At 47.4% G+C, this 24,600-nt stretch overlaps 1 protein-coding gene across 7 annotated transcripts in view; it reads right to left on the reverse strand.

The window, feature by feature from the left end:
* Positions 1 to 24,600, reverse strand: part of UBR3 (ubiquitin protein ligase E3 component n-recognin 3) — a 2,077,978-nt gene that overhangs the window by 238,487 nt on the left and 1,814,891 nt on the right. For all 7 annotated transcript variants that reach the window (XM_085645338.1, XM_085645337.1, XM_085645336.1 and 4 more), the window contains one exon: positions 14,377 to 14,477. In XM_085645338.1, coding sequence (XP_085501464.1) covers positions 14,377 to 14,477 — 101 coding nt within the window. The remainder of the gene's footprint in view (positions 1 to 14,376; positions 14,478 to 24,600) is intronic.

Here is a 24,600-nt window from a genome sequence, read left to right on the forward strand (position 1 = left end):
GAGGCATGATGGGAAGCTAGGGGTCATGGCTGTCTATAAGACACGGTGCCAGTTTATTTCTATGTTGCTATGGGTTAGCTTTTCAGCTTTTCTATGCTGTTTCTACAATGCAGCCTGTGAGCTGTCAATGCTTTCAGTCTTTTACAGATTGCGCTAAATGCTGAGCATTAAAACAGTTTTCAAACATGCTTTGCTGTTTGTTTTTTTCCCTGTTTTTAAATGTATTGTTTCTGGTATACAGGGGAAGTCCTTACAGCAATATTCAGCTCTTGATGTATGAAAGGCTGCATTTGGGTTTTTTAATGTATATTTTGTATATATATATATATATATATATATATATATATATATATATATATATATATATATATATATATATATATATATATATATATATATATATATATATATATATATATATATATATATATATATATATATATATATATATATATATATATATATATATATATATATATATATTACCTACTGGCGGTCGCCAGTAGGTAGTTATAGTTAGGACCACGTTTCCATAGGAAAACCTCAACATTCTATTTTGAATAACTTTGGCGCCGGTCGACGAATCCTCGCGAATTTCACAAAATAGGTGGGGCGCTACGCTCCGCTCCTACCCTGAAAGTCTCGGGGGGATCCGTCAAGCGGGGGCTGAGATAAAAGGGGGGTCCCAAAACGCGTTTTTCCCATGCATTTTTCCATAGGACCTTTAGAACGAGCTACAGCCCGAACGGCTGAACAGAATTACTCAAAATTTGGCAGAGAGGTAGTCCCTAGGTCAAGGAAGTGCCTTTTGTAGGTTTGGTGTAAATCTGTTCAGTAGATTCTGAGAAAATAGCCTTTAAATCAATATATATATCTGAGCCCGCTTACGGTACGCTTACCGTACGCTTACGGTAAGCGTACGGTGGCGTGCGCGAGCGCGATTCTGATTGGCTCTTAGATCTTAGTAAACATTCGAATCGGTCGAAACCAGGAAGCGGCGGCCGCCATTTTGTGTATTTCACTCTGAAAAAAAAGAGTGAAAACAAGGAAAGGGGGCAATGAGGAGAGTTACAGACCCCCTAACATTTGTAAGGGGGTCAAAGAAGGACAGAAAAGTACAAAAAAAACATTTATTGATTTTAAAAAAAATCACGGGGTACGCGTACGGTAAGCTTACGGTAAGCGTACGGTAAAAAAAAAAAAAAAAAAAAAAAATGAAAAGCAGATTTAAGAGTTTAGATATTAGGGAGCTCTAAAAAGAGCTGTTGTGTTTATGAAGTCATTTTTTAAGTGGTACCTACAAGTAAGTACCGATGCAGAGTCTAAGGTTCAAGAGGAAGACTCTGTTCCCTTCATCATTGAAGTGCACACCATCTCCTCTATAAATGTCTTGCATGTCATAACGCAAGTTGTTGTGGTAAATGGCACCCATACCATAGTCACGGAGGAAAGCAGAAACAGATTTGTTGACGTGCTTTCTTGCTTTGTCAATCTGTGGACAGAAATGATTGGACCAGTTCCATTTTTGCCTTTGGCATATGTTGGAAAACACAAAGGCAGTTTTAGGGAAAAGTGTAAACAGTTGTGCAAAGGTGTCCTTCATAAGCATTTCCAGACCTACCCCAGTCAAAGTGCCTAGGTCATTGCCACCACAGTGCACTATTATGAGGTCAGGGTGTTGGATTTGAATGAAGGATTTCACCAATGGCATCAATTGGTGCCACTTTAACCCTCTCTGACCAATCCATTTAATGTCTACATTTGGCAAAGCAAGGTCTCTCACCATACCTGTTTTCTCTGCAAACTTTTCACTCCAGAAGACATAGCTGTGCCCTACAATCCACACTGTGAACATCTTCAAAGGAGAACTGGATGCACTCAGGAGGTGTCTTTCAGTAGAATGGCAATATGAAAAGAAAGACAGTTTGGAAATGGAGGCATACATATTTTTTACAAAACAAAAAGAACTGATTGGCTGTTTCATACCATTCTAGAATAAAAAATAGGCTGTATGTGTAAATTAATAGAAGCATGTTTTGTATTGGTAAAAAAAAATGTGTAACCAAAGAACAGTACTATGGATTTGCTGTTAGGTTTGAAAAGTCAAGCACTCTTGCTCTGTGGAATTGAAACATTGTTTGGCGAACTTCTGACCTAACTCAACACAGCAGTGTTCCATGAGCTGTTGCTATGGTAGCAGGCAGAAGTCAAGTTGGGGGAAGGGTACTAGGCAGAAGTCAAGTTGGGGGAAGGGTACTTTTGGAAAAGGGTTGGTTTTCAACCAATAGAAATGTGTGATTACATTTGAAAAAAAGGGGGAAGCACTGAGATTTGAAACTTACAAGTATATGTGTGGAAAAATAGAGGGAAAGTTTGCCATTATCTGGTTCTGCTGAGAGGAGAGAGGTGAACACAACAGAGATCCTGGCTCTGATAATCTGCTGTTTGAGTGTCACATTTCTTTCACAACTAACTAATTTTAAAGGTGAGTTTACAGTTTGAGAGGGGATGTATGTGGTAACTTAAGAAATGAATAATAGAAATGGAAATTGTTTTTGTAGTAGTTACACATGGTGGTTTCATAATGTGTCAGTCTGTAAAAGTGATTTTCACTTGCCCCGAAAAAAAAAAGAGCAGTAAGTGTGCTTTCAAATTGGCAAAGAAATTTCGTTTTGGGACTAATGTGAAAACATGACTCTGTGTGCAGAGAGGAATTATAGGCAGAGATTTATTGCGTATTGCTCTGGTGATTTCACAGTTGCATTAGATGGAAAGGGGGAGCGAATTTTTGGGGGAAGAAGCAGACTCTTAGCACACACCCATGTAAATATGTGTACTGTATTATAAAATGTTTTAAAAATATTAATACTTTTTTCTTTTTTTCCAGATAGATATAGAAAATTTTCGAAAAGTACAAACATTTTTAAAACTATTTTTAAAAAAAACAAATGAATAAATATTTTTTCAGTGAGTATGGTAAGTCAATAATAATAATTGTAGTCTCTCAAGGACCTTGTAATGTGTTTATTGATTTTTAGTGTTTTTTAAAAAAAAAAAAAAAGTACGCGCACCGTACGCGTACGGTAAAAAAAAAATAAAAAAAAGTTTTAAAAAACATATGTAAAAAAAAGATGAAAGATAAGGTTGGCTCTTAAAAGAACCGTTGTGTTCATGCAGGGACAGAGGAAAGGAAGCATGGGAAAATTATTCAAAGCGACAAATGTGTTGATCTATTTTGTTGTTCACTAGGGAAACACTGGTCTCCCTATAGCAAATTAGATCTTGACAAAATGTGCATCGAATATCAACCTTCCGAAATCGAGGGTTGATTTCCAGAGGGCCAGCAAAAGGAGATTCTCCCCCCACAGATGAAGGGCTCACCTGACCTGCAGAAGAAGGAGTCAGCCCTGCAGATGATGGTTCAGGCTGAGCTGCTGTGGATGTACTGGCTTGTCTTTCTGAAGAGTTACCTCCAAAAAGATGACCATGTGTCCTTCTGTGTACATCCTGGAGGTGTCTCTTCATGGTGTGATTCCCAAAGGAATACTTCCTGTTAGGATTACCTCTAGAAAGTACACGCTTACACAGCTTACAAGTCACTAAGGGTGCATTTACCTTTTGCTGGCCTTCAGGAAAAGTAAAATAATCCCATACATAAGAGGGCTTTTGTTTCCTCGATCTCTGCCTCAAGACAGTGCTGCTAGTGCTAGCCTCACTCTCAGAAGAGCTCTGCTGTTCTGCCATCGTATCCCAAAGACAAACCAGCTCCTTCTCCCAAGGGATCACAAGCAGAAATGAGGGGAATGGGTGTGGTGTAGGAGAGTTCTAGAACTGAAAGTAGTTTCAACCAATCAACAGTTGTGCTTCATGATCACATGACCTACCGTACGCTTACGGTACGCTTACGGTACGCTTACGGCAAAAGTGCGCATGCGCGTAAAAAAGACACGCGCTTGCGCGCATGCGCATAACAGTGACTCCCGGCACTTCCGCGTAACGTGCGCGTGTAGCGTACACGCGTACGCGTCCCACGCGGAGTACGCGCGGCTATGCAAATTGCGTAACTATACGCAAGCAGCGTAGGAAAATTACGGACGTTGCGTAAACCGTACGCTTACCGTGAGCTTACGGTACGCGTACTAAAAAAATTAAAAAAAAAAATAGAAAAAAAGTACTGCAAATAAATTTTACATGTTTATTTTAAAAAATATATTAAAAAAAACATATTTAAGAATTTTAAAAATTTAATCATAGTCTTTATAAAAGGTAAGAAAATTAAAATAAAAATATGTTAGAAAAAATAGAAGAAAAAAAAAAATTAGCATTTAAAAAACCTTGCAAATTCACTGAAAAAACCATGGGTTTCACACACGTTATAGTTAGGAATTAGCATTTAAAAAACCTTGCAAATTCACTGAAAAAACCATGGGTTTCACACACGTTATAGTTAGGAATTAGCATTTAAAAAACCTTAGAAATTCAGTGACAAAACCATAGGTTTCACACACGTTATAGTTAGGAATTAGCATATAAAAAACCTTAGAAATTCAGTGAAAAAACCATAGGTTTCACACACGTTATAGTTAGGAATTAGCATTTAAAAAACCTTAGAAATTCAGTGAAAAAACCATAGGTTTCACACACGTTATAGTTAGGAATTAGCATTTAAAAAACCTTAGAAATTCAGTGAAAAAACCATAGGTTTCACACATGTTATAGTTAGCTGGACATTTTACTCGTAAAAAACCAATGAAATTGCCCCGTTATAGTTAGTTCAGCTAACTATAACTCGCGCGCCCGCAATGCACTGCTGATGACGTCACATATTACATCACTCATGACATGGTCAGTGACATCACTCATGACATCACTGATGACATCTCAAATGACATCACTGATGACATCACTCATGACATCATCCAGTGAATGTGTGTTTTTCTGAAAATTAAATATGTTTTATATATGTATATCTCAAGGTCGATGGAAGAATAAATGGGTATATAAGTGTCTAAATGGATGATTTGTTTTTGAAAAATTGATTGTGTAACTGACTGATTAAGTGTATCATAGTGAATACATGGCTTAGTGAGTAATGTTTAAATATGTAAATATCTGTATCAGTCTCTCACTTTGTGTATAAGTGGCTGCATGGGTTGGTGAGTAGCTACATGGGTGTCTATATAGGTTATTAGTTGGTATTTTGAGTAACAGTCTGAGTGTCTGCATGGTTTGGTGGGGGGTGTTACGTAGGGCATAGGTGCATGAATGAGTGACTCACTGTTTGTATGTGTTGAAGACAGCATGTGTGCAGGACTGTATGGGTGGATGAGTGTGTGTATGGGTGTGTTAGTGAGTGAATGACTGTCTCAATGGTGTCTTTATGAGTAACTACATATGTTTTAAACTAGTATATGTGACTATTGGTGTATATAAGTGAGTATATGTGAGAGTGAGAGATTGAAAGAGTTCCTGTATGAATAAGTATGTGTTTCTATAAGTGATTGTTTAAAAGACTAAGTATGTGTAAGTTTCCGTAGAAGTAAGTGTGGTGGTGTGTGTATAACTGTATATGTAAGTAAATGTATGTTTGATTCTTTATTAGCATGAGTGACTATGTGTGTGAGTAACTCTATGGATGAGTGGCATTGTGTAACAGGATGTATAGGTGTATGAGTACATATGATGAGTGAGTACATGTATGAGTGACTGTATAGGACTGTTGGTGAATGAGTGGATGTGTATGTGGATCTTAGAATTACTGAAGAGGTTGTTGTAACTGGTATTGGTATGTCCATTGTTTTGAAAAATGTAGTCTCTATGTTTGAATGTGTGTATCAAAGGTTATATTAGGGTGAGAGGAGGTCTGCCACTCTATCACAAGGATGATGTCATCAGTGATGTCATCAGTGATGTCATTTGAGATGTCATCAGTGATGTCATTTGAGATGTCATCAGTGATGTCATGAGTGATGTCACTGACCATGTCATGAGTGATGTAATATGTGACGTCATCAGCAGTGCATTGCGGGCGCGCGAGTTATAGTTAGCTGAACTAACTATAACGGGGCAATTTCATTGGTTTTTTACGAGTAAAATGTCCAGCTAACTATAACATGTGTGAAACCTATGGTTTTTTCACTGAATTTCTAAGGTTTTTTAAATGCTAATTCCTAACTATAACGTGTGTGAAACCTATGGTTTTTTCACTGAATATATATATAGATAGATATATATATGGAGATACATATATGTTTTTCACATATATGATTGTGTTTCCGGGGTCCTGCGCATGGGTGGGAATATTCAGGTGCTTATCACTACTGATGAGGATCCCCTGGAAGAGAATCTGCGGCTAAAAGCCTCTGTCTGATAAATAATGAAACAATAGTCGACCTGTTGTCCTTTAACCCCCGACACTGCAGTTTACTTTTAAACCCTTTTCAAACACATTGCATAAAAACTCATGTAAAGGAGGAAGTACTTAACATGTTTAGATATTTGAAACCATGAATTTACATGTAAACAAAGGTGATATATATTTTAATCCAACCCATACAATAAAAATCTATGTAAACAGATTGACACAGCTTATCAGTTACAATGTTAAAATGCCTTCCCATCAAACAAATTATACTTGCTGAAGTATCAATCTCAGTACCACAGATGTATCGTAAAGAGGCTGTTGGTGGCACTCCATTTCAGAGCAAACCTCAATTTGTTAATGTTACTGTATTGTAACTTCTACATTCCTGATTTGAGACCCTTGATACCGAGGCAATGCACTGCTATGCGACAGAATGAGATAATCATCAACTGCTCTGAAAACAGTAGTAAATTAGCGAATGTAGCAAATCAGCAGTGCTGTCTTTACTATCAATTTATCTTGCTTTCCATGCATCTACTTCACTGTCCACTTCATTCTTCTGTCAAATAACCAAACATGGATTAAGGAAGAGAGCTGAAGTATAATGAAGCATCACGGTAAATTTCTAATTTAATCCTACACTAGGCTACCTGTTCTTACCAATATATGGAACAGGATCCCGAGCAGTGAATTTAAGGGGGTGAGGAAGACAAAATTAGAAAGGTACGTTTCAGAGAAACATGTTTCTAATAGCTACCACCACAAATTAAAAATTATGACAGGAAAATGCACCGAACCAAATTCATGAAGCAAGATATCAACTCCCTATAAGTGTCTCTAATAGGCACATGCCACAATAGAGCAACTAATGTCAACCTAGCCCTGTGTGCAGAATTTCCAATATCTACCCCACTAGCAAGTAAGGAAGGTTGGAAGGGGAATCTATGGGGTGAAATTGTTCTTTGAAAGTACAGCTCCAATGCTCAAAGAACAAGGAGATACAGAAACGAATATGCCTAGGTGGACCATAGCATCACCAAGTCATGATGAAAGATCCTATGCGCTTCAAAGAATCAAAGAAGGTCAGCAAGACCTCTGACCCCGGGCTGAGGCCTGCTCTTTCCCAGCAACTCCGCTGTGATCCGCTTCACGCCGTTGATCCTCTGGCCCAACCCAAGTAGGGTTCAAGACCGCTGTGTGCAGATTGTAGTTTTTTGTTCCCCACTTTTTGCCCGTGCTGTTGTGCCATTGTTTCCTGTGTTTCTTCTTTTGCCCAGTATTGCCCATTATTGTATTCTTCCCCTGTAACTTGTGCCGTTATTGTGCCGTTATTGTTAATCGTGTCCTTCTTTTTTTCCGCTGTTACCACCCCCGGAGCCGAGATGGAGTTGATCACAGATTTGGAGGGCCCCACTGTCACCGAGGGAGGAACTACCGGTTTGAAGTCAGTCGAGGCCTGACCGACCTTCCTGGGGCCAAGAAGTGCACCAGAGGAAGGTTGAGTGCCAAAAATGGCATGGAGTGAGAGATAGTATTCCCTCATCTGAGCCAGAGTTGCCCTGGCGCCGAAAAATAATAATAATAATAAGCACATTTATAAAGCGCATGGTAACACTCGGCCAGTGTGTCCCCGCACTGCGGTGCAAGCTGCCCTGACAAGCTACAACCTAACCCAGCCAGACCAAATTATCCCAGGGGAAATAGATGAGTTTTCAGATTTTTCCTAAAGGTGCCCTCCATGGCCTCCACCCAGAGGCTCAAACGGAGTTTGTTCCAATACTGTGCAGCCAAAAAACGAAAGGACCGCCCACCCATCCTAGCTCTCTTAACAACAGGAACGCACACCAAACCTCTCCCACCTGATCTGAGTTGGCGTGTAGGAACATAGGGAGTGAGAAGATCAGCCAAAAAGAATGGAGCTGTCCCCTGAATAATATGGTTGCAGACGCACAGCGCCTTGAACAGGACTCGCTCTCGTATCGGTAACCAGTGGAGGGAAGCAAGTGCCACCTTCGAGGGGGCTCTCCTCGGGCGCGTGAGAACCAGACAAGCCGCTGCATTCTGCACACCCTGGAGTCTTTGCATACATTTCCCCGTTGCACCCAGATACAAGATGTTACCATAATCAAGGCACAACGTCACCAGGGCACGGACCATGGTCTTCCTGGCTGCCGTAGGCAACATATCCAGAGTTTTACGAAGGCCCCTCAGAACTCCAAAACAGGCGCCTGCCACCCACCTGGTATGGTATCCAAAGGAGAGCTTTGTGTCCAGCCACACCCCCAGGTTTTTTGCCTGGGCGCAGGGCGACAGGGTGGGTCCCAAGCTCTGCGGCCACCAAGTCGATGACCACACCGATGGCGCTCTCCCCACCAAAAGCACCTCAGTCTTATCACCCTTCAATTTCAGGCAGTTGTTAGCCATCCACGATGCTAGCTCTTGCAAGCAAGCCACGAAATTGGAGGCTGGAAGGAGAGGCCCAGATTCTCAGTCTGACACTGAAATCGGAGGCATAAGAGGTGAGTCAGGGACACCGCATGTACGTGGTAAAGTTGAGGAATGCCACGGAGCCAATGGCCAAAGGCGTGACTCACAAGGCGACCGCAAGGATTAAGGACTTCAGGAGCTGGCCCTCGCCCATTCCTCAGAGGAAGAAAAGGACCAAGACCAACGAGGGGCCGTAGACCACCGCATTGCCAACAGCATATGTGGTGCTCCTGCAGCATTGACAACTGAAGCTGAAGACCTGAGTTGCACCATTTGGAGTTAGAGCGCGAGCCTAGACACCACATGCAAAAAGGATGAGGGTGTGGGGTCGACATAGTCGACCTCAATGATCTCTAGAGAAAGCACACTGTTCCATGGGGGTAGGCCAAAACGTCCAGAGCTACCGCTCTCTGGTTCCACATGGAAGCACAGAAAGAAGGAAACTGACATCAGCGCATCTGGGAGGGCTTATATGGACTCTGATAACCAGTGGACATCATTATGGAGTCATGCGACGCCCTCTACCAATGTGCAGAGGTAATACTGTAGAAAAGTTTAAGCCCAGTCTGACGCCTGGGGATAATTCTAAGGAAAGAAATCTGTGGGTAGACATCTCTATCAGATAGAGGATGTTAGCATATCACCCATAAACATGTCACTGGAGCCTTCTTTAGAAGTAAACAGCATAAGGCAGAGCACAGCAAGAGCGGGCCTGCCATCAAAAGTGCTCTGGCAAGAGTTGGCACCCTGCAAGAAAAACATGCTCAACCTAAGGACATGCACAAGCCCACATCAAATGCTTCTCAGGACTCATAGCCGTTAACGACTAAAGTCCTGAATCATTTGTGCAGCTGAAACATCCCTGCCATTTTCCCTTTATCTTTCAGCTCTCCTGCATTTCTGATTAGGCAGTAGTTGATGGGGCACCTGATCCTTAGGGACGCATAAAACTGAATACATGGTGCTCCTAAAGAAGGCACTTTATTTGCACTAGGATTAGAGAGACCATCAACAGATCTCTCCGCCCCCAAGTACCCTATAGGGTAGACCGCATGCACTCATCAGCAAAGGCCTTGACTGGTGCTGCATTATAGCTTTTAGGATAGTGTAGGAACCTGGGTTCACCAGGCCCTAAGGGCGGTAACGTGGCGCGAGCCGGTCAGGCAATCAGAGGGCTATGTGTTAAGCAACCATACACCACACGCTTCTCATGGACTAGAGTCACACACAATAAGGGACGCCACACCGTTTAAATTATGCAAATACTTCAAGTTTATCCAAGTATAGATGGTCAGTTGCAGTTCAGGAAATAACAAGGTAATACATGAATCATAATACCATCGTTCAGTACATGCGACACTCTTGGTGAAATCTATGCAGTGCCTAACCTCGTTCATGTACCCACGCCCGCAGGTTAAATGCGGGAGATTCTAGCGCTGTGCGCGCTTATGTAAAGTCTTTCCCTGAACAGGCCGTCTAACACAGCGCCCTACTTGTAAGGGGGAACATTGGGTTCATCAACATGGCGCCCGTCGAACTGAGCGCTCCTCGTGACCACTGGCCCCTAGTACTGTGAAGCAAGGCACATAAAACACAGCGCTACGCGCAATCAGTTGCATATGGAAACGTTTGCGTAGAACAGTTATCACAACGCGTTACTCGTAATCAGTTGCATATCATTACCTTCGAGCAGAGCATATAACACAGTGCGCTACTCGCGTTCCTGGGCAGGTAATTAATTTCGAGCAGAGCATATAACACAGTGCGCTACTCGCATTCCTTGGCAGGTAATTACTGTCGAGCAGAGCATATAACACAGTGCGCTACTCGCATTCCTTGGCATGTAACTACTGTCGAGCAGAGCATATAACACAGTGCGCTACTCGCATTCCTTGGCATGTAACTACTGTCGAGCAGAGCATATAACACAGTGCGCTACTCGCATTCCTTGGCACGTAATTTACTTTCGAGCAGAGCATATAACACAGTGCACTACTCGCATTCCTTGGCACGTAATCTACTTTCGAGCAGAGCATATAACACAGTGGGTTACTCGCAGTCCCGGTCTCTCCGGCTGGGGAAGCAGGGTCGGTGGCGTGAAGCGCCACACGAGGGTAATGTCAGTCAGTTCTTTGGGCGGCTTCCAGCGGGGAGGGTGACCGGACTTGAGGAGCGGGTCCCTATGCTCCGGTGCAGTTCACAGAGCACCGCGCTCAGTATTACCAAAGGGGGGACACGGACAGGATCCCTCGGCGGGGTCTCTCCGTCGCGCAGGCAGGGGAGGGGACTCCCACGGAGGGGACAACCCGGGCCAAGTGCGGTGTGGTTTCCAGACCAGCAGGGGGCGCACCAGGGGGGATCTCGGCCTCCGGGCTTACCTCCGTCTCGGCGTCAGCAGGCGTCCGTCCTCACGACGTTGGGGGAACTCGGCCCCGACCTTGCGCACCTCCTCACACGGCTGCGACGGCAGCGACGGGGCCCCAGGCTTCGCCTGGGCCTCGCGACACAGCAGGGCACTCCTCCAGGCCTCGGCGGTGAGCGCGCTGGCTTCGTCGTCGCAGGGGGGGGGGGGGGGGGCTCAAATTAAGGATGGGGTAAAGTGCTCAGCGGAGCACGCTGCCGGGGGTCCCAGACCAGGGCAGGGAGCGCGGGGGTCACAGCGCTAGTACCTGGTCGATCCCCAGTGGCTTGGCAATCGGTTTAGCAATTAGTTCAATAGGTTAGCTTGGACACGCAGTCTCAGCTCTGGCATTCAAGGCTTACAGCTCGCTCTTGTCATGCAGTCTCAGTTCTTAAAGTTAGGTTTCAGTTCTCAGTTGACAGATGAAGTCTTTTGGCGCAGATGTATCTGGCGCCCTTAAGGGGTTCTGTTACAGGGGTAGGGATGGAGAGGGCGACTAGGTCCTTCCTAGTCAGGCTGGCAGAGAGTCTCTGGGTCCTCCTACTACTGGGCAAGATCAGTGGGATTCACAGGGCACCTCACTCACTTAAGAGGCAGTATCTAAATCCTGTCACTCTCAGAGGCATAAGTCCCTGGCTAGGCCCTACCGCCTACACTCCTGGTGGATTCTTCCAGCTCTGCTTCACCCCAATGGCCAACTCACCACAAAAGCTTCCCTCCCACTCTTAAGTAGCCCTCGGTCAGGTGACCTCTAGCCAAGGCGGCAAAAGTAAAACCCCACCTCCCTTCTAGAAGGTTCCAGCTTCTTCCAGGAGCTTCCCCACTCTAACTATGGGACAAAAAGGCGGGCTGGTATCGCAACATTGTTGTGGGTCCCAGCCAGCTCCTGGCAGCTAGGGTGCTACTATGAAAAACGACCACCCTGCAGTAGCAGGGGTCTGTGGCAGCCATCTTGGGAGAAGGGAGCACCTGCACCTTAACACTGCCTGGCAATGAAAAGGCGCCCGGAGACCTAGTCCAACATAAAAATGAGGGTGGAAAAAAATGAGGCACGATACAAAAATAGAAGGGGAGACCACCCTAGGGCTGACAGGTCCAACAGATAGAATAACTGAACTTGGGAGCAATGCCTCATTCTGAACTGGCTTGATGCACTCGGGGGTTCTTCATATTCAGTTGATTTATAAGTGTTAATGTTTCTAAGTATTATGTTCAAGAGGTTTTTGAACAATAGCCCATACAATTTGTGACTTGTGAGGACATTAGATTGTTGTGATGGCTGATGGTGCAACTCTCTTTAGAGTTACAGCTGACTGATTGTGATGATCTTTTCAATTGTATGAAAGGTGGTTGCAAGATGGAGAATGAATGGTGCCCATACAGAACAAGAACAGCTTATACCCACTTCTTCCTCTTTTGTTCCTTTGTCTCTGGAATCCATCCTGGGGGAATATATAAGGTTTTCAGCTACAACAACCAGTTGGCAGTACCACCAAAACACGTTCTGAAAAGATGGCAAGAGATGCCCTTTTTAGGAGTCGCTATAAGGAAAGAAACTGTAACACCCTAACCAATTGGACTTTTGAATTGCAGAGTATTCTGTTAATCAGACTGGACGTGGGATGCTGCCCAACTGCCAAGACTTGAAAATATAAGCTGAAGCTCAGATCAGTTTATTGAGCAACACTGGTGACACAAGCCTATATAAACACTTCTTTGGTTCTTCTGAACATGGAGAGGGGTACTGCCCTTTTCCGATTCGCAGGCTGGGAACAGGCTTGAAGGCCCTAAAGAAGCTCTGTTGGCCAGCCTAACTTTGCATGTGTGGAAGACCCCAAAGAGGTTAAGGAGTCCTTAGACGCTGCACAGGGTCTCGAAGCGCTCTGTGCCATTGACCATAGGTCAGAGAAGGGCTGTCTCACAAACCAGCGAGAACACATAACAAGGTACCCAGGTTTTCAGCAGGAGGACTGCGAGCCTTCATTTAACTGTGCACATGTTTACGATCAGGTTGCAAACATGAACATTACATGAGGTTACATGTTCTGCACCATCCAAACATTTCATCTTGACTGCGTTGTGCTGCTTTTCTGTTCTAGAGTTCAGAGGTGTTCTGGTGTCTGTCTTCATCTACTTTAATAGAGACCTCGTTGTCAAACAGCTAATTAACAGATAGCTTCAACCATAGAAGCCTTTCATCCATGCCTCGCATTACCCTGCTCTAACGTTACTTGTGGACATAGTTCCTGAAGAAACATAGGACTAAGGTTGGAATCAATGCATCATATCTTTCGCATTATGATGCAGGTGCTCTTGAGCAAAGAAGCATTTGCTTGAAGGGTATAACGAATGCAATACTACTGCACCACAAGGACGCATCACCATCCATGCACTTCAACGGAAGCACTCCTCTGGCAAGGTAATGATATGGTAAAAGTGGTCATTCCTTTAAAGATCCGCTCCAATCGTTTTACCCTGGAGACACAATGGTGCCACTACAACCAAACATTAAAAGCAAAGGTCCGTGTGTGCTACTGTTTGGTGGGCTCAGGGATAATAGCCAGTAACAAAAGCCTTCACGTAGTTCTCAGATTCAAAGAGACACAATCACCCTGTTAATTGTATCGATAAATACAATTATTTTAAATAAAAGCATTCCCATTTCTTTCACACAAACAGGAGTGCTGCATTTCTTCTACGCACTGCACAACAGTGATTATCATTTGGCCGCTGCCCCCTTATTACACGACTGCTGCAATCCGAAGAGCTAAATTCAAAATAAATTACAGTCCTTCACTCTGAGGCGTTCGGTTCAGCTTGAAATATAGAGCTGCCTCTTCACAGTGAGCAGGCGAAGGTCAAGCGAAGGGCATGATTTCTCTAGAACAGATCTTGATAGGTTTTTGTTTCCATGCCTCCTGTCTTCACTGCATTGAATGACTGATAAAAGAGGAAGACGTGGCACAGATAAGCAGGGCACACCACACAAAAATGTCAGTTCAATGTCACTTTTTAGATAAGACACTGCTATTACTCTGGCATCCCTCTAATACGTTCTGACTTGATGTTCAGAAGACCCATATTTTCCACTTAGAGCCAGTGGGGTTTCACATTGTGTACCTACCTTTGCGCAAGGGCTGGGGCATTGTTAAAATTTGGATGAGCAAAAGTGACGAGACATCTCTGAAAAGTACAGGAACGTCTGCTTTTTCTTCAGAACTCAGTCTGTAAAAAAACAAAGAACGGTATTTGGTTATTTATACATGCTAAAACGTCAATGTTCTTGGCATACAGATTTTTTTTTTATATTTGACAGACCTGTAATAACACCAAACGTCTATATATACATGCACATTTTGATGACGCCCATCAGCATCCACAGTCCTGTAGCGTCTTGCCACTCTGGGCCAGATTACGAGTTTGGGGACGGGTTACTCCATCACAAACGGGAGGGATAGTTCGTCCACCCTATTATGAGTTCCATTATGTCCCACTGGATATAATGGAATTCCCAATATGGCGGAGGGATATCCGTCACGCTTGTGATAGAAAAACCCGTCGCGGCGTCACCAAACTCGTAATCAGGCCCTCGGAGTAGAAGTGCACTCTATAAATGCCGATGATTGGTTGATTGATTGATGTACACAGGGGTCAAATGTAGGACTGGTTGGTGTATGCTCACGTGCACTTTGTACCAGGCAAACGCAAAAACACATGTTCACAATGAGCACACAGAGGACCTGTCCAAAAAGGTGTGGCAAGAAATATCTGTTTTCACTCCATTTCACTTTCGCCTAACTGAGTTAACTTGACTCATGCCTCCCACACTTGGTGACTACAGAGATGGCTTTCAGTCTGGCCACGAGGAGAGCGCAGTAAATCTAGCCCACTAGGCACGCTTCATGAGAGCGCTGAGCAGGTCATGTGCTACACACTTTCTGGTTATAAAAGCGGAAAAGACACGAGATGATTTTTGCTGAAATATGATCATCTCTTGAGGCAATTTAATTAGGAACTTAAGTATGTTACGTTTGGAGCACAAAAGCGCCGGGACACTCCTTTGGAGTAGCCGTTGCGCTATAAAAGTCCCATTTAACATAACATAACATAACATATGTAATTGTGACTTTTCGATTTTATATTGCTCTTTACACTTGTCCTTAATATACTTCTACGGTCCTCTGGAAAAAGAAAGCAGAGTGGAGGAACACAAGGTTTCACAGAAAGCACAGTTGCCAAAAATGAATAGCATCCCAACCTGTCACACTGCCCCAGAGCTGGCTGGAGGGGCACTCATTCCAGCGAGTGCTAGATCACCTACTTCAAAAAGAGCAGGTGATAATCCCTCATTCAGCAGCTCATCAGTGGGTAAGTAAGGAAAGGTATGCATATCTGGAATAAGGACCATTGAAATATAAGCGGGAATGTAGCACGCAGATTCACAGAAAAGTGACACTAAAGAAACCAATTTCTGACAACTCAAAATAATTGGAAACTCATTTAGTGGGCAAGCAAAATAACAAAAATTCAGTTTCAGGGAGGAAGAAGGTAGGCAATGTGATGGTCTGACCTATGTGGAAAGAAGTAACCACTTTTGGCAGAAAAGAAGGTCTAGTGCGAAGGACCAATTTGTTCGGATGAACAGTAAGAAAGGGAGGTGTGGTCGGGAACCCTCGGCCGTTAGTTACTCCCTCCCCTCTTTGTGTTTAAAGTAGTCCCAGACGGTGTAAGTTTTGCATTCTTGTTTATTTACGGGTTCGAGAAATTAGTCAATAGGTAATCAATAGTGCGTGACAACAACACAGGTGTGGGGTCCTCCATGTCAGACTCCTCGTCTCTCTCTCTGCTCCCAGCTCCGTTTCGTGGTAGGAGAGTGTGGACCCAAAATAAAACAAAGAGAACAATACTGGGTTTAGGCTTCTATAATTCTGAAGCAAAAAAAAAGGGGGGGGGGGGAGCAAGTATACCGTCACCAGTCCCTAGTGTTTGTGCCTAACGTGTGGGGGAGGAACAAGTGGTGACCTTTAGTGACGTCCCCTTAGACGAGCCCACAGTCCCTGAACAAGCCCAGAGTGTGCTGTTGGTACTTGCCTCCTTCCACGACCCTCCAGGGCTGTGGTGTTGGGAGACCAGGCCTCCTTCTCGTCGGGGAGTGCAGTGGTCCCGGGGGCAGTGCTCCTGGAGCAGTTTTCCCGCGTTGTCTCACTGTTGCTTGGCTCTTGGTTGGCTCCTCCAGCGCCCAGCTCCTCTGCTTCTCCCTCCGTTCTCCTCGTGGTCGGGTTCCTCCGTTCCTCTTGTTCTGCTCCGGTCGCGTCCTCCTCCCGCTCCGATCCTCCTGGACACCCTTTCACCCGCGCCTCGAGACTTTTAACCGTCTCGTTCGCGCGGTCTCGCCCAGACACTAGAGCGCCAACTCCGCTTCCGGTTTGCGCGGCGGCCATCTTGGATTGGTCGCGCCGCTCTCGAGGGGGCCTCGTCACAGGAGGCTTGGAAGACAGAGCCTGAAGCTCACTCACCCTGTGAGCAGAGGTAATGGCAAGCAGGAAAGCAGTCCTTAAAGTAAGAAGGCGAAGAGGACAACTATGTAGTGGCTCGAAGGGAGCTCACATAAGATAAGTTAGTGCAAGATTCAAGTCCCATTGGGGCATTACGAAAGGAGAAGGAGGAAAGAGATGAGTAATGTCCTTCAGAAACCTATTCACAATCGGGGACTTGAAAATAGAAGGCTGATCAGGAAGCCGGAGAAAAGCCGAAATGGCGGAAAGATAGCCTTTAAGGGTGCCCAGAGCAGAGCCCTGCTGGGCTAGAGAAAGAATGAAGAGAAGAACCTCTGAAAGAGGGGAGGAAAGGGGATCTACAGCCTTTGCTGTGCACCATGCCACAATTTATTTCCATCTACAGGCGTATACCGTTTTAGTGGAGGGATGCCTGGCTTCCAAGATGACGTTACAGACTTCGGGAGGACGGTCGAAAGCTGTCAAATGCCGCTGCTCAATCTCCACGCAGGGAGGTGGAGGCTTGACCGGTTCAGGTGGAGGACCGTCCCCTGCTGCTGCGACAGAAGATGGCCATGCTCAAGAGCTCGGGGTACCAGACTCTTCGTGCCCAGTCCGGAGCCATAAGAATGACTTTGGCCCAGTCACGCTTGATCTTCTTCAGTACTCTGGGTAGAAGTGGTACAGGCGGAAAGGCGTACAGGAGGCCACAACTCCACTTGTGACGAAAAGCGCCGCCAAGCGAGTGGGGCCTTGGAAACTCCACCGTGCAGAACTGCTGACAGTGCACATTCTCTTCGGTGGCGACCAGATCTAACCAAGGGTCTCCCCACTGCTGAAAGAGCCCTTGCACCACCTCTGAGGGAATACGCCATTTGTGATCCATCATGCACTGGCAGCTGAGTTCGTCCGCCCTGGCGTTCAGGGAACCTGCCAGGTGTTGAGCCACCAGGGATATGCCCTGATATTCCAGCCATGTCCAAAGCCGAAGGGCCTCTTGACATAGGGTTCACGACCTCACCCCGCCCTATATGTTGCAGTAACACACGGTGGTGGTGTTGTCCGTGAACACCTGCACTGCTCTTCCTTTAAGAGAAGGAAGGAATGCCTTCAGTGCAAGACTGATTGCCCGAAGCTCCAGAAGGTTGATGTGGAGCCCGGACTCTGCCAGAGACCCCTTATCTACACCTCTCCCATGTGGCCGGCCTATCCCAGGAGTGACATATCTGTTGCTACTGTGAACTGTGGTTGGGGACAGGAGAGGGATCTGCCGTTGACCCAATCCTGGTTCGTGAGCCACCACTGCAACTGATGTGCAGTTCCCTCTGGGATCTGGATGACATCGAAAAGATTCCCCTGATGCTGTGCCCACTGGAACTTCTGGTCCTACTGCAGAGCCCGCATATGCCATCTGGCATAATCCAATAGCAGGATGTAGGAGGCCATGAGGCTCAGCAGCCTCAGGGTCATTCTCACCAAAAATCCGGGATAGAGGCTGAAACATCGGTAACATAGCCCGAATATCCCGGACTCGCTGCTTGGGACGATAAGCCCGAAACTGCGCTGTATCCAGAACTGCTCTGATGAAAAGGAGCTGATAGTAAACCCTAGTGAATGTAGGAGGTCCGCCGTAGTCTCGAGGTGGGAGACGCCAGTCTGTGGCGAGCTTGCCTTCAACAGCCAGTCGTTGAGATAGAGGAAGACTGGAACCCCTGATCTGCACAAACTTACTGCGACCATCGCCATCACTTTCGTGAACACCTGAGGGGCGCTGGTAAGCCCAAAGGGGAACACAGTAAATTGAAAATGCTCGTGGCCTTCCGAGGACCGTAGGTAACGCCTGTGGACTGGCAGGACTGGGGATGTGAAAATAGGCGTCCTGCAAGTCCAGCGCCCCCATCCAGTCTCCAGGATCAAGGGCAGAGATTACCTGAGCCAACGTGAGCATTTTGAACATCTCCTTCGGGAAGAAGCATCTGAGGGCCCTGAGGTCTAAGATAGGATGCATGCCTTTGTCCTTTTTGGGTACCAGAAAGTAGTGGGAATAGCAACCACAACCTACTTCTGACACAGGGACCCGTTCGATAGCGCCCTTGGCCAAGAGAGCCGTAACTTCCTGGCAGAGAAGAGCCAAGTGAACCTCCGACATGCGATGGAATGCTGGTGGCATGGACGGAGGGGTAGTCTCGAAGGGGAGGGAGTAGCCCCTTCGGACTAGCTGCACAACCCACCTGTCCGACTTGATGGTTTGCCAGTGGGGGAGGTGATGGCAAATCCTGCCACCCACTGGTCTCTGGTGGCCCTGAAAGGGCGGACTAGGAAGATTAGGAGGCTGCTGTAGAGTGGTATGGGTGGACTGGCCTGCCTGCTGGTCCCCAGACCCACATCGCTGGGTTCCACGCCCACGTCACACAAAGACTGGGTAGTTTGCATATCGCTGTGGCTCAACTGGTTGGAACGTGGTGGGGCACCCCTTCCGTAGCCACGAAAGGGGTGAAAGGCAGACAGCATGGGGCGAGAGGTTGCCGCGAGGCCCAAGGATCTGGCCGTAGCCCAAGAATCCGTGAAGCGCTCGAGGACGGTGTCCGCCATGTTACTGAACTGGTGACGCCTATCAAAGGGCATGTCCAAAAGGGTGGATTGGACATCCCCCGAAAAGCCAAACGTCCTCAACCAGGCGTAGCCTCAAGGCTACCATCGTGGAACCGTTCTGCCCAGAGAGTCGGCAGTATCCAGCCCACACCAGATGGTGAACTTTAAAAAAAATATATCTTTACTGAGATTTTTAAAGAAATAACAGAAACCCTTAACCCAACAAAGTTACACAAGACCCAACTGCACTGCAATAGTGTGCTCATTGCATGCATTATCAGACATCGTGTTCAATCCATGTAACATAGCTTACAACTGCTATGATCCACACAGTTAGTTGGGTGTTCAGCCTCATTCTGGTGGTCACATTCAGCCAGACTTTAATTCATTGTAACCAGAGAATCTCAACGGGTCACTCTATCTCCTGAAAAGGAGGGGGGGCCCGCTGTCGACACGCGCACCCCTTCCATGCCACCCTGCCTAAGGTAAGTCACAAAGGGTTCCCAAATATCCCTAGGCATTGCTGTCGGAGGCATCATGTCCCAGTATGTCATTAACAGTTCTTGGCAGCGAGAAACTTCTGCCATCCAGGCCTGCGTCGTCGGACTAGGTTTTCCTCCCCTAATGCATCGCCACCCTGCGTTTTGCCAATAAAAGTAACAGGTCAATGGTCTGCATCCCACCAAGAGGCTCCCCACGAAGCCCAAAAGGTAGGTGATTGGATCTGGCAGGAGAGTCTCCCCCGTGATATCTCCTATCATATTGCATATTTCCCCCCAGTAAGCTGCTAGCCCAGGGCAGGACCACGCTAGATGCAAAAAAGTGGGCTCCGAACTCCCGCAGAGCAAGCACCTCAGGTCAGCAGCCAGTCTCATTTTGCGTAGTTGTACCAGTGTGTGATATGTTCAGTGTAGGTAATTAAAGTTTATTAACCATAGCCTGTTGTTGGGGGTTAACTTCTCCATTTGAGCACAGCAGAAAGACCATTGCACCTCTGTAATTATAGATTTCAGGTCCCCCTCCCATGCTGCCCAGGCCCCCGAGGTATCAGTTGTTGTTTCATTCTGCGTCAGTAGGTATATTCGAGTAATTAGTTTACGTGGGGAAGCGGTTGTGTATACATATTCTAGCATTGCAAGCGTGGGTGGGAAGCTAAGGAATGCGTAGGAGATCCTCTGCCAGTGTGCCCTGAGTTGGTAGTATAGCAATGTGTCTACAATGGTCGGAGCGTGCTCACCCGTAGTCATCAGGCTTGAATGGAACTCTCCTGTCGGGAATAGATCTGCGAATGTCACAATACCGTGCGATTCAGCGCATTTCGCTGCCCAACGGATGGTGAACCTCACTGCGTCTCGACTCTCAGCAACTGCGCGGGTGAGAACGGCCCGGGCCTCATTCGGGCACTGTGGCAGCACTTGCGCAACCGTATCCCACAGCGTATGGGTATAACAGCCCAAGAGGCATGCGGTGTTCACCGACCGCAACCCTAAGCTGGCAGATGAAAACATCTTCTTCCCACGGTGGTCCAGCTTCTTGGATTCCTATCTGGTGGAGCAGTAGGGAAAACGCCTTTAGAGGACGAGGCTTGGACCACCAAGCTCTCGGGGGTTGGGTGTTGGGAGAGGAAAAGTGGGTTGCCCGGGCCGTGAAGTTGGGCAATTATCATGTCGACAGGAGCCCCTGTGCTGTGCTTGGACCAAGTGCCCAGAAGGAGGGCTTCATTAAAAAGTAGCAGGTGCTCCGAAGAGGGCGTTGCCGGCTGAAGCACCTCTGTCAGGAGGTTAGTCCTGACTGCCACCGTAGGAAGCTTGAGGCCCAAGGCCTCAGCCGCCCTACACAACACCACTGTGTATGAAGCTCACTCCTCCGTAGCCACGGTAGGGGGTGAGCGCATGACAAGGTCAGGGGAGGTATCCAAACCACTGGCATCACAAAACTCCTCTCGTCAGTCCCGCTCCGCAAGCTGGTCAGATAAAGGGTCAATAGACCCCTCCCAGTCCTCCTCACCCTCCACTGGCTGCCACACAGGGCGATAGGGAACGCCAGGGATGAACACTGGTACAAAAGTACGCTCTGGCGTCCGTACCAACGTCGGCTGCCCTAGGTCCAAGTTGGGGGTGAGGCTGGTGTTGATGTCGGTTGGGGGCACAACCGCCGTCGGGGGTGTCGTCACTGGAATCAGCACCAGGGAAGGTACCGTGAGGTCGACCGACGTCGATCCGGATCCAGGCCTGGAGCCTCAGGGCCCCTCTGGGACCAGGGCCGGAGCCGCTGGCATCGAAAGCCCAGGGCCCCAGCCCAGTCCGTAGGGGCCGAAGGTGCGCCTGCGGAGTCGGGCTGCCCAAAAATGCCGTGAAACGCTTCGCAAAAAGCCTGAAGCTGGTCTGGGGACGCTCTGACTCCGGGAAAGGGAGGGAAGCGCGGAGCAGTCACAGGAGCGGGCTCCAAAGACAGAGCGGGAGAACAACTATGTTCCAGGTCCCACATCGGGTCGGCTGATGGACGGGGAGTAGGCGAACAGCGAAAATGCTTCTTCGCCTTCTTCCTGTGCTTTGATTCTCGAGGAGTGCGAAGACTTCGAGGACGAGTGTTGGGGGCTCCGCGACCGGTCCCGAGACCTTCCTCTCGAATGACACGGAGCACGTCTTCAGGTTGTGGCTGCGCTCCAGACACCAGAGGCACACGAGGTGTGGATCGGTGACTGACTTGAGCTTGTGTCAGGAGTCAAAGGGCTTTAAGCCGGTCCGACGATGGGACATCCCTCGTGCACTAGGAGTCGAAGACCCAAAAAAGGCATTGACAAAAGTTTAGTCCAAAAATTAAAAAGGGGCACGCTGGCTGGCACGCTGGCTGGCACGAAAAAGAAAGAACTGACGTCAGCGCGCAGGGCCCGCGTCTAAGTAGACCCCGCAACGTCATCCTGGCGCCACCTACCGATGTACAGGGGTATTGCTAAGAAAAAATTCTCCGGGTCCAGTCTGACACCTGGGGGTAATTCTGAAGGTAAGAAATCTATAACTACAGTTTCTTTCAGATAAAGGCATTTTTTCTTCAGTACTGAACCCTTACACCTTTGGTAAAGTTATAGTACGGCCAGGATATTATAATCAGTGTGTACCACTGGAGGGTTAACAGTACCTAAAAGTGTATCCTACAGAAGTATGCTGTTAGACTTGGGGGTCTCTGGCTGGCGCAAGGTTGCCCTTATGTCAAGCAGGAACCCTCTCCTCTACGTCAGGGCACAGGATAACCCCTTTTGGAATGACCCTTGCTCACCCTCTAGGTGCGTGGCGTGAGCAGCCAAGGCGATTCTTCAGGCGTTGTTAGTTAAGCAATTGTAACCGCACACAGTAAACACATTAATCCCCCCAGAAACGGACACCAGGCTTGGTTATGTGAAAATACGCTCCTTTATGTAAAAATAGGTATATATATATGCAGACTTAACACAAGACCAATAACGTTGTCTTCATGCCACCTGAGGTTTAAAATAGGCAAATGGTTTCTTTGTTGCAGTGTCAAATGGTTACTTTCTAGTCTTTAGCAATGTTCCTTCGTGGTTCCACACACGACTTGGTCCGGACCCTACCGCGGCTCACGCATCGGGCGTGGGCGCGCCTGCGCCGTGCACGGCTCTTCCTGGCGGCTCTGGTGCAGCGAGAGGCGAGAGGCGAGACGGGCGTGCGGTGCGGTGGGGGCTACCGGGAACCCGGTAACTGTCAGAGGGCTCAAGATCCCAGGGGTGAGGACGGGGAAAAGCGCTCGCTCTCACTCACCTAGGAGATCGTTGAAGGAAGCCCAGTCCTCTGGCACGATCGGCTCCGGTTGACGGGGAAAGAAGGCGTTGCGGGCCCCGAGCCCGATACTGGAACTCTTTGAAAAACGTTGCGGTTGCTTTAGGAGTCTGCACGGGTCAGTGCGACTCGGTGTTTCGGGGAGTACTTTTGGGTCCTTAGTCAGCGGGTGTATGCAGGCAGGCAGGCGCGGCCAACGACCCTCAGCACGGCGGTGCGGGGGGGTCTCCACAGCGGGGGCGGTGCGGCCTGGGGTATTCCGGGGATAGCGAAGCGGGGTCACAGGGCACGGCCAGTGCAGCTGATGACCCGGCGAGGATCACGATCGTCGGAAGGATTCCGGCGGGAGGGGGTGACAGCGCTTCAGCGCGCTCCAGTCGCAGACGGTGGCAGAGGAGCAGGTAGCCTAGCCCGGGGGCAGAGAGCGAATCCGGTCGGAGCGAGGCTCTCACGGGGTCAAAGGCAGGCGAGCTCCCGAGTGTCACGGCCCTAGGAGGGGCGATGAGGGGTGCAGTCTTTCTCCAGCGGGATGCAAACACAGCTCGAGTTTCAGGACGAGCAAAAGCACAGAGAACCCACTGGTCCTGGGGTTCAGTTCAGGGGGCAAGCTCAGATCAAGCCCTTGGAGAATGTTCAAGCACAAAGCAGCAAAGTCTTTTCAGCAAGTCTCTTCCTCTCCTTTCTCAGCAAGGCAAGCAGCAGGCCAGCTCCTCCAGCGTCTTCTTCTCCTTCTAGTCGGGCAGAGGTTCTTTGTGGTAAAACAGGATTCTGATTTCTTAGGAGCCAGGCTCCTACTTTTATACAGTGATTCTTTTGTTCTTTAGCGCCAGGGGGCCTGGGCCTGGCCCAGTCCAGTTCTGGAGCACTTTGTTATGGTGACTCTGCTCTTTCCTTTCAGCAGCAGGGCAGAGACATCAGCCGCTCCACAGGGGGCGGCGCCGGCTTTGTGGTGGCAGAGCACAGGTCTATTCAAGAGTCAAGGTGTACTCCTCCCACCCATCCTGGTGTCATCTCTCTACCCACCACCTGGCAGCCAACCTGTCTCTGGGGATTCCCCAACCCTGCTCCTTACTGTTGCTAGGCAGAACACACACACACAGCAGAGGCGGACTGAAATGGCCAGGTCAGTAAATACTAACTTTCTAAAAGTAGTATTTACAAACCCAGGATATTAAAATAAACTTGACTACAAGAAGTATTTTATTATTCTGAGTTCAGGCATACTAAATTTGACATTCTACCATGCTCTCTGAGTCCACTGGGGCCACAGCGTGTAGTGACTCCAGCAGCCCATTCTAGCCTATGGAGAGCAGGTAGCCTTCAATAGTGAAAAACGAAAATGGCTGTAATTCACTACTAAGACATGCCACACACATCAGGGCATGTCCTACCTTATGCCTACAATGCACCCTGCCCTTGGGCCTACCAGAGGGGTGGCTAATATGTAGGTAAGGGAAGGTTTAGGGA

The sequence above is a fragment of the Triturus cristatus genome, chromosome 3_1 (genome assembly GCF_964204655.1).
Source record: "Triturus cristatus chromosome 3_1, aTriCri1.1, whole genome shotgun sequence".
In the NCBI taxonomy this organism is placed as follows: domain Eukaryota; kingdom Metazoa; phylum Chordata; class Amphibia; order Caudata; family Salamandridae; genus Triturus; species Triturus cristatus.